The 10,658-nt window shown below is 38.3% G+C and overlaps 1 protein-coding gene across 1 annotated transcript; it reads right to left on the reverse strand.

The window, feature by feature from the left end:
- Positions 1-345: 345 nt before the first annotated feature.
- On the reverse strand, positions 346-10,171 carry RGS1 (regulator of G protein signaling 1). The gene is made up of 5 exons (XM_042463784.1): positions 10,021-10,171; positions 8,412-8,498; positions 5,854-5,915; positions 3,253-3,416; positions 346-2,083 (listed from the first exon to the last, which is right to left on the reverse strand). The coding sequence occupies exons 1-5, from the start codon at positions 10,128-10,130 to the stop codon at positions 1,898-1,900; spliced, it is 609 nt and encodes a 202-aa protein (XP_042319718.1). The 5' UTR covers positions 10,131-10,171; the 3' UTR covers positions 346-1,897.
- Between the last annotated feature and the right edge of the window lie 487 nt (positions 10,172-10,658).

The raw sequence follows: 10,658 nt of genomic DNA on the forward strand, positions 1-10,658 counted from the left end.
CCTAGTGGCTTGTGGCTTGTGACCAAAATCAGTAACTGTTCAACTGAAATACATAAGTGACTCTGCATATCCACATGCTACTTTCTATCTTGGGCAGGACTTGGGAAAGTGGTGTTGGATTATGACCCCTGCAAGCCTCAGTTAAAATTGTCATAAACTGACAGGGGAATTCTGGCCATTTTACTTCATAATACTATCTTTCTCAAGCTCTGATTCTGGGAGTGGGCATGTATAATTTGTCATCCAGCAACTCTGCTCACTATCCATGTTGTCAAGGAGTGATTGATGTCTCTTCTCAAGGTTGTTGCTATTAAAAGAGAGAAAATAGTCACCCAAACACAGGAGGTTTGTGAAATAGTTGTAATGTTGTGGTTATTTGCTATTAATTTACAACCTGCAATAAATTAAATATTACTATGTTGTATATGAACTCCTAAAATATAATTATTCACATACTAGCTTATATCTACAGGATTCCAATCTGCTGGGATTCAAACATACAGTACACTAAATATTCTGAAGTCACACATAACCGAATGCATCATATATCAGATGGGATTACACTTGGAGCAGCGATTGCTGTTTTGGTTGATAGATTTAATTCCTAAACATATTGGCTTGGATACTAAGATAAGTGAACTTGAGGAAATTCAGTGAAAAAAAGTTTTCCTTCCTCTTGCAAAGCCTCTCCAGGAGGTCACTGCATCTTGGGAAGTCAGGCGGTGGATTATCCAAAGGTTTGATGGTGGTCTGCCCCACTGAGTAGCTAACTTTACCCATGCTTTGTCTCATATCACAAAGAGGCCAGAGTTGTGCAGGTAATGAGAATGAATGAGCATTTTTTCTTTTGTGAACGTCCATAAATTCACTTATCTTAGGAACGAAGATATAGTCAGTTTGAAACATCAGTTTTGCCACTTGTTGTGGAGTAACATCCCCACTGGAAAGCTCAGGGGATCCTTTCAATGTAAGCATACTGACACATGTATAAGTCCAATTTGGTGGTGGTGATGATGAAATTTCACCACCCTCCCAGGAAACATATCCACAATTCATGGAGCTGATTAGCTTTCCATCAGGCACCAAATATCTGAGTGTTACCCCAAATGCAAGATTATGATAGGTCACAATTTGATTTTCATTATAATTTCTTTTAAAAAGCCGCAGAGCTTGGTGGGGATGATTATATATATATATATATATGCGCCCCTCTCTTCCAGAAAGTGGAAAGATAAATGAGACAACCATAAGAAAGAATTATCTTCAGTTCAGGTTCAAGTGAGAAGCTCCCCCTTAGCCATATGTTTTTGTCTCTCTAGAAAAGCAAATTGTATTCAATGTCAGAACACTATAAACTGACAAAGAATGCATATCTCCTGGTCAGGACAAATGGAAGTTCTACATGTGATACCATTTGCCCATGGCTTGGAGGAGGGATTTACACATACCTTTTAAAAACAAAAACAGACCTCATCCACAATGCTTTTCAAGGGAGTCAGTTCATACATTTAGCTATAAATTATAAGGGAATGAGAAACTGATGATGCATTGACTATGACATAAATAACATGGCTCATAGGTAAGAACATGAATAGATGCACAATCTTCCCTTTATGTTGTTCCTGAGAAATGAGATAACAACATGGTAAATGGCCTTTAGCTTAATAGTGCAAAGGCATTAGAGTCTTTCTTTCACCTATGTCTTCTTGGTGAAAATAGCCTAGGCACCCACACCTTGCCTGGGGAGTGTCATGTGGATGAGCCCAGGCATTGACAGTTCCAACTTCTTTTATCCCCAGTTTCAACTCTCCCATTTTGTTTATAGGTCCAGCCACATGCAAACTGCTTTCAGTGTCAAAAAATCTTCAAAGCCCATCCATGGTTCTCTCCAGGGTCCTCACTTGAGATTGTTGCACTCAACCTTACTAAGCAGATTGAGGTAGAATCTGGACTTGAGAAATCTTGGATACGAATCCCTCTCCATCAGTACAAACACAAGTCTCTGGGCCTCATCAAAGCTTGATGGTGTTGGGTCTTGAGCTTTCTTAGCTATGTCTTTTCTTGTGTGAAAGTCAATGTTGACCTAAGGAGAGTAAATATAAATTCAATAAGTTCTAAAATAATCCTGTTGACATTCTCATGCTTTAAAAACCTGTTTACAAATGTAAGGCCACAACCTTTTTCAACATTGTTAAGCAATTTTTCTGAAGTCTACTTTTTACTCTGCGTTTTCATTTATCTCAGGAAGCTCAAATGAACATCGGTTTTCTAAGGATATGACTCCACACTTCATGTGGTCATGCACCTGCCGTATTCCAGTTCTAATCTCACGCCAGGTGTGTGTGTTTAACTGCCCTAGGCTGCTGCCACATTGCAGAATTATTATTTTTTAATTCCTTTTTATTAATTTTCACATAAATAAAAACACATAGTGAGCATATACTCAGAAAAAACAAGACAAGACAAAACAAAACATCTTTCATTCAGATTGTTCCATACCCTGCATAATCAACAAACATTCTAAAACAGACTTCCTTTTTGTTCAGGTTTGGAAAATGCTCTTCTGAATTCTTTACTATTTTATTAACCTAGATTATTAATTGATTATATCTAACTGCTCCATCCCTTGATTTAAAAAAGAATGGGTTCATGCAGTTTGACACTGCTTTAACTGTCCTGGCTATGGAACCCTGGGATTTATAGTTTATAGAGCTCTCTGACAGAGACAGTTAAATAGCTCACAGAACTACAGATCCCAGAATTCCACAGCAGTAAGCCATGGCAGTTAAATCAATGTGAAACTGCATTAATTCTGCAGTATACCTGCAGCCCTAGATTAATGCAAATAACATTCCTGCCTTTCTTCTACTTGTGTGTTATCATACACACAGAAACTCCATGATCAAACATTGTCCAGATTGTATTGTGGTCCATAGTATATAATCTAGACCAAATACAACCTCAGGATTCCTGGGTATGAGCTTATGCTATTAGCCCAAAACCTCTTTTTAATTAAAAAGGATGAACTAGGAACTTAAATAAGTCTAACTATGGAGGCAAGAGATCTCTCAAAGATATGATATAGCTCAGATAGGTAATTTAGTGGCTACTTTTCAGTCAGGACCCATGTTCATATTTTTTGAGGGGATGGATAAAATAAATGGGAATGCTTTCAGATGAATGCCTCCCCATGCAAGACTGTTCCAGGTCAATTTTATACACATGATATTGCTGGAAGAAGTTAGAACTTACTTGTTTTATAGCATCTGACTGAACAAATTCCTTATAAATCCTTTCTGCTTTGCTATGTAAGTGATCAGCTTGGGTTTTCTTGTAATCCTCACAAGCCAGCCAAAATTCAATGTTTTCATCACTGAACTCAGATTTCAGAAATTCTTTGAAAGCATCTTGACCATCTGTGATAAACAGAAAAAATATAATGTTTTAGCCATGAACTTAAATAGGAGGAAAACAAAATAAAGAAGACACCTCAATTATAATCAGCATTAAGCTATGTGCCAGTACTGTTTTTTCAGAAGCCCATAGGATCCTTGGAAATGGATCCCTTTCCCCCTGGCTCTACATTTTTAGACCTCATTACTCTGTTTTAGAGGGCTTGTTAAAGATCTTTATATTTTAAACAACCTTGTCCGAGGACTGTGTCAAAATTAGTATAGTATCAAGACAGTATAAATGAGATAGCAAAAAGGTGCCCTTGCCACCATGGCAGAAGCTTTTTAGTGCTCCTTTGGCACAGCATGCCTAAATGCTGTGCCAAAGGAGCACCGTGAGGCTCCCTGCTGTGTGGTCAGGTGAATGGTATGACACCGACATCGGGGCATGCTGAGTGCAGACGCCACACCCCCACTTTACCTTGTGGCCAATGTTAAACACTGGTCTGTTTAACCCCCTAAGACTCTGGACATGATAGTTTTAAGAAGTAGAGGGCTGCTTAGATCAATGGTGGTCAACTTTCAGTCCTCCAGCTGTTTTGGACTACCTCTCTCAGAAGCCCCAGCAAGCTAGCCCATGGTAAAGGATTGTGGGAGCTGAAGTCCAAAACCTTTGGAGAGATGAAGGTGATCCACCTTACCGCCATGGTCCTGTATGTTGCTTAGGTTAGTTCAAAATGTGGAAGATCCTGCTTTTGAGTAAAACCCTTTAATTCTGTCACATAGCCCTGTCCTGATGAAAGAACTGGATTTTAGGGCTAATTGGATTAGACTTCCTGAATCAATTACAGGATTATAAATCAACACTTATGTATGCTCATTGATTCAATGCAAGCATGTACTCTGTCTGGGACTTCAGTCCAATGGTATTTTGTTTTAAAATGCTGGTGTATCAGTTAAAGCTGGCGTGAAAGCTTTTATTTATTTTTTTCAAAAGAAAGGCAACTATCAATAACATTTATATGTTAATCTAACATAGAGCCAGTCTGTATGGAAAAGAATACAGACTTTGTGCTCATGACTGGGAAGGGAAGCATGACTACAAGACAGCAATTTTCTGTTCTCTATTACCAGTGACTAAACTGTTGGTCTAGCGCTTCCCATGATTAGAACGCAAAAGATGCTGAGAGATGTATTGCTACTAGACTTAGGAGAGCCTCACTCATAAGTTTGCTTTAAAAATATTTAAAAAGAACAATACAAATCAGGTTTATACAAGATGTGACCTGACAAGTTACTAACAACAACCATCTACCAATAAAATCTATTTCTTCCCTTTTTGGGGAAGGGAATCACAAAATCAAAGGGAGCTTGTTAAACATCTGGCTAGCCCATTATGCGCACCTGTTAGATTGTTTAACAGCTCACAGGTTTTGTAGCTCTGGCCTAGGCAAATGTCTGTGCCAAGGGTTGGAAGCTCATGGCCCTCCATATATTTTGGACTACAGTTCCCAAAATTCCTGCTTAATGGTCATGCTGGCTGGAGCTGATGTGAAGGGAGTCCAAGAACATTGGAGGGCACAGCTTTCTCTCCCCTGTTCTGAGTGGAGTAGTTGTTGATCTTGTATAGGTCTATAAAGATGGTATTAACCACTGGATTTCCCCACACATTCCATGCGTGATATCCAGTGACATTGTTCCATTTACAGGAAGTTATTTGATCAATGGACTATGAGGAGTTTATCCCCTTGGGACTTGATCGGGGTGTGATGAAAGGGAGCGGGATGGGAGCAGAATGGGGCCTATCACACGCCAGAACACCACTGGAAGTTCCCATTCCATTCTTTATCCATCCCAGAGGAGGAGATTTTCAGGAAAGTTTCTGAACAGTTCCTGAAAATTGCCTCTTGTAAAATATGTGATAGTCCCCATTCTGTTCCCATCCCTCTCCCTTTCTTTCTGTGCTGGGAGCATCCCAAGGGCCTGTGAAATAAACTCCTGGCAATGGCAAACGTCCTCTGAAGAAACATGGCAACAAAACCCTATGATAGGTTCATAAGTCAAAAATAACTTGGAGGCACATAACAACAACAACAACAACAATTTGTTGCAGAGGCTTTAGACAATGGGAAATGAGGGAAAGTGATGATTTTTAGTCATTGGACCTTCCCTCTGCTGAACCTCTAAAACAGCATGGGGAGGCAGCTGTTCATTGGCCAACTGCCCCAATCATCATAGCCATGGGATGATGAGAGTTTCAGTCTAGCATCTTCTGGACTATGGTATGTTTTCCATCCCTGTTTTAAAGCACGCAAGTCCAGGACCTTTGATTTTGAGAAAGGTCTTTGGCATTTAGAATGATCTCATATTTTTGAAAATACAATTTTGATGTTTTGTTCAAGACTGTTCTTTCACAATTACACAGTACAATTCATAACAACTCCTATAAGAAAACACTTACATGGGGTTTCCAGAAGCTTTTCCAGAGACTGGGACCACTGTATAACTTCTTCAGCTGGGAACCTGAAACAACGTTAGATGTAACTGAACCACAAGAAATGCAAACTTGACTATTTGAAATCTGGTAGCCTACTCTGGAAAAGGCACAGTGGTGAATTTAACATTAGAATTTAAAACACAGAGTCATTAATTTTTCCTCACTTACTTTTTTGGGTGGGTTAGAAATATTATAAAAAGTCTGTGCATATATGTGTGTTCTTGAAAGGACGGTCTACATAAATTTGCTACAATGTTAGTTTTAGACAAAAATCTCTCTCTTTCTCTAAGTGTGTATTTCACCCTTTGGGTTAAGTCTGAGCATATGGAGCTGTCTTATATCATCCAGTTAGTGACCTTATCTAGCCCAGTATTATCTCTGCTAACCAGTAACAGTTCCACGAAGGAGTTCTTTCCTACCCCTTCCTATGGCTAAGGCTGCATCTATGCTGTAGGATTAATGCAGTTTGACACGGCTTTTACTGTCATGGCTCACTGCTATGGAATTCTGGGATTTATAGTTTTGTGTGATATTTAGTCTTCTCTGTAGGAGAGCTCTGTTGCTACAACAAACAACTTCCAGGATTCCATATAATGGAGCCATGGCAGCTAAAACTGTGTCACACTGCATTAATTCTGCAATGTGACGGCAGTCTAACAAACACTTTGGAGACCACAGGACAAATAAATGACAACTGTGGGAGGATGCATTTGCACCAGTGAAATGGTAGTGGCATGGGAGAAACAGGAAATTCACTCTCTTCAGCACTGGATCCAGTATGTAGAATTCACTCCCATAGCTACTTTTCAGATAAATCTAAAGAGATGGGAGGTCAGATCAAGGATCTGCAGAGACATGTTTAATTTCATCATAGGATCTTGTGAACTGGAATTACTCAGAAATGAACTTTAAAGCATTCTGTATGCAAACCATGTGTTCTCTTGCTGATCTTTGCTTTCTATCTTGTTTTACCCCTCTCTCTCCAATGAGTGTCATAGCTGAGTGGAGCGCTGACCCCAGGACTCAACAGTTTGAGTCTCACACTTGACTCATTATTGTGTCATGCTGACCACACAAAAAGATCACAAATTAGGATGAATCAAGATGCATGTAGGTATTTATAACACAAAACGAGGTAAAAAAATTGATATGATGATGAGTCAATATGTAGCAGAATTATATTGACTATCTTGTCTGACATCCTGTCAAGTGTGGCTGTGCTCTACAACTGTTGTGGCTATAGTTACTAGAGTAGACCCATTGGATCAGCCAGACTGACACATTCAACATTATCATTCAGCAATTGACTCAGGGGATCTACACTGACAGTGACTATCAACTGGATTTATGCCTTTATCTGCAGAAGCTGATTGCCATTTTCTGTCTCTGTAGAAGTTTAGATATATTAATACACCTCAGTTTTTAGAAACGTATGGCAACTTGCTTACAGGAGGAATGACTATGTCCCAGAACCGAAACAGAAATAAAATTCAAAACAAGTACATCTTTCTAGTCAAAAGGGGTTGTTAGGGTTTTGTTTTTTTAAAAAACATTTTTATATTTTTTGTATATTCTTTTAAAGTTTTCTTTAAAAACATTACATTTTACCACATGACACTCCATCAAATGCATCTGAGGAAATAGGCTCAAGTCTACAAAAGCTCATGCTAACAACTTCTTTATTTCAGTCAGTTTCAAACGTGCTACAAGATCTCTTTCCATACTGATTTTACAGACTAACCCTACTATATCTTTGAATTCTACCACTTGAAACTATGTACAGTATACGTAAATACATTTAGGTTGTGTGCATGATATTGTAATTTAAGGTATAGTTTTAATTTTGCTTGTTGTCTATGTCACAATTATTATCATTACACTCAGTGATATGCAGGAATTATGATTAATGAGTAACATTAGTACTAAGAATTCTGAATGGTGTGGGATGGGAAGAGGAGGTCAATGAGGCGATGAGACCATGAGTTACAACACTGGGTGACACCAACCCTAGTGATGCTACTGAGTTCCTACAAATCTGCCATGTAGATACACCTCAAGTTCCCATCCCCATTAAAAATGAGTGGAAGAAAATCTGATCTTGACTGAGATCACATTATGTTGGGAATGTAGGTTTAACTCTTCTATCCTCAGTTATGACTCTCAAAATACTTCCCTTGTGCTGTGGATAGCTCTCACTGGTTTGCTTTTTTATAATTCTGTCATCACAGCATGTAATTTAGAAGCTATGCCTTGCGGGGACAGCTGTTTGAGGTCTGGTGTTGCCTATCTGGTATTCCTAGTTTCTGGTCATCTTCTCTTTCCACCGAAAGATACATTTGGTCAGTTCAGTAGAGTTAAGTACTGTAATATAAATGGAGGCCTTATATGCATTCACACTGAACAATGTTCTCCATGCATAGATCTACCTTACTAAATCTAAGAGAGATGTCAAAGTCAGTATGAAAAAGTTCTATATCCTTCAGTCATATGGTAAAATGATAGCAACAATATTTAATACTTACATTACATCTTTGGATGTAGAATATTTGATGTTAGCTGATTCTATGTGTGGCACAAGAGACAGTAGGTAGTTTTTTAGTTCTACACCCCTGAAACCAAGGATAAGACATAATCAATAATAAAATTCAGTTCAGTATGGGCAGATAGATACTGAGCTAGATAGATACGAAGTCTTCTGTGCACATAACCTTTTACAGAGGTATACAAACAAAAGATATAGCCCTTCCTAAAAAAACCCTACAAAGTAATTATAGATGACTGACAGAGAAGCCACATGCTTAAAATGGGTGAAAACTGCATCTTGAAATTCCTCTTCTGAAACATAGACGTGAATCCTATTGATCAATCCCAACAAGTCCCATTGAACCAACTGTTTGTTGACTGGTGAGTCGAAATGTTGGTAAATGCTATTAGTTTGTCAAGTTTACTCTAGCTGAGGTCAAGAATAGGATCCAGGCTATAGGATGCAGAATCCTTAATGCCCATTTCTTACAAGAAAAAAATGTATTGATTTGATCAGGATCACATCTAGCCTTATTGAAAGAGATGCTCAGAGGATTCCACCCAGGTCTAAAAGTGCTTTTCCACATTTGGCAAAGCAAACTCCATGACAGAAAAGTAGAGGCCCAGATTGTGCCGAGGAGGAATGTAAAGAAAAGCACAACACATAACGCATTTTGCACCACCATCAGTGAAAGTTCCTGTTCTCAATTTACAAAATATTCTGAAGGAAACATGATTTTGTATACTGTTTTGCCTTTGAGAAAATATTATGAGCATGCATAAACTGCTGCCCTCAGGCACAAAGGGTCTTTCATCAGGGAAAACATGTGGAATTTCTCAGATATTAATTTGACTGCATCATGCCCTAAAACAAACAAGCTTCATGGTTTTGTAAAACAAATTGATTAACAATATAAGCAAGGTAAATGTTGCAACTTCAAAAGGAGTAACCATGTCAGACACTTGCAGCAAAAACAGCAGGATCCGATGCAACCTTAAAGACTAACATTTATTATAGCATGAGCTTCAATGGGTTATAGTCCATTTGATCAGCTAAAAATACATGACTAATGTTACTATAGGAACTGATAGGATGGCATCCTAATCCTATGAATGTTCAGTCATATATAGAATTAATTTTGATGGGATTTTTTTCCAAGACATACATAGGATTTAGAGTAAAGTCTGGTGATGACTCCTGTAACATTAATGGATGTGTCAAAGAGGGATATTTGACAGGAGTTGCTTGTTACACAATCAAGTATGAAACAACTTTTACTGATTTTTTTGGTTCAACACCATCATTAAAGGTACAAGAGTCTTCTCCAGTTTTCACTCTGGTATACCTACTAGGGTCACATCCTTAAAAATAGAGGATGATTTTTACTGGGTTTTCAGTACAGTACTACAATTTTATGATTTCCGCATATTGCTTAAAAATCTGTTTTGCATTCTATCCTGTCTTATAGTTTGGTAATTGGTAAACCAGAAGATGTTTTATGGCCAAGGAACTTTATTACTTAGAAGAAATAATTTCTCATTCTTATTCTTAAGCTTTAGAGATCCATTTTTATTCCATATCCATTTTAGAGGGATATGTATACTTACAAAACCTTGCTTTTCTTCTTATGATCCTTGCCTTCTGTGACCTCGTGGTCTTTTCCTTCCATTTCAGTGGAATGAGGGTGCCACATCAATAGCCAAGACACTTTTTGCATTCTGTTCAGGGATCTCTGACTTGCTATACATACAGCTTGCACAAGTATGGCCCCTAAACTCTCTGCTGATGGATTTATATACTAACACATCTCAGCAAGATCTGTTTGCCGTGTGCCTCATTACCACAAACTGAGGGACTTCCTTTTTTCTTTCTGTTTCTTATGACGTGCGCAGAACAAGTTTTGTTTTTGAAAACAGACAAAACTGTCTGATGGTTGTGGTTAAACTGGATGGGAACAGGTTTCTTTGGTGACAAAAATATATCAGAAGATAACTGAATTAAAAAACAACAGGCCTCCCAAGATTGTGAATGGCTATGTCGAAATTAAATCAATGGAATTTAATAGCAGGCCACTACACCTGTTTTTGACTGTCCTAATGATATGTTTGGGATTTATACAACAAAATCTAAAATGCACACCACAGTGATACAGTGGGCCTGCAGTATCCTCTGGGGTTTTGTTCTAGGATCCCTCAAATATACCCAAATCTATCATTTTTTAGCTCCCATTATATACAACGATGTA

This window comes from Sceloporus undulatus, chromosome 4 (genome assembly GCF_019175285.1).
Source record: "Sceloporus undulatus isolate JIND9_A2432 ecotype Alabama chromosome 4, SceUnd_v1.1, whole genome shotgun sequence".
Lineage (NCBI taxonomy): Eukaryota > Metazoa > Chordata > Lepidosauria > Squamata > Phrynosomatidae > Sceloporus > Sceloporus undulatus.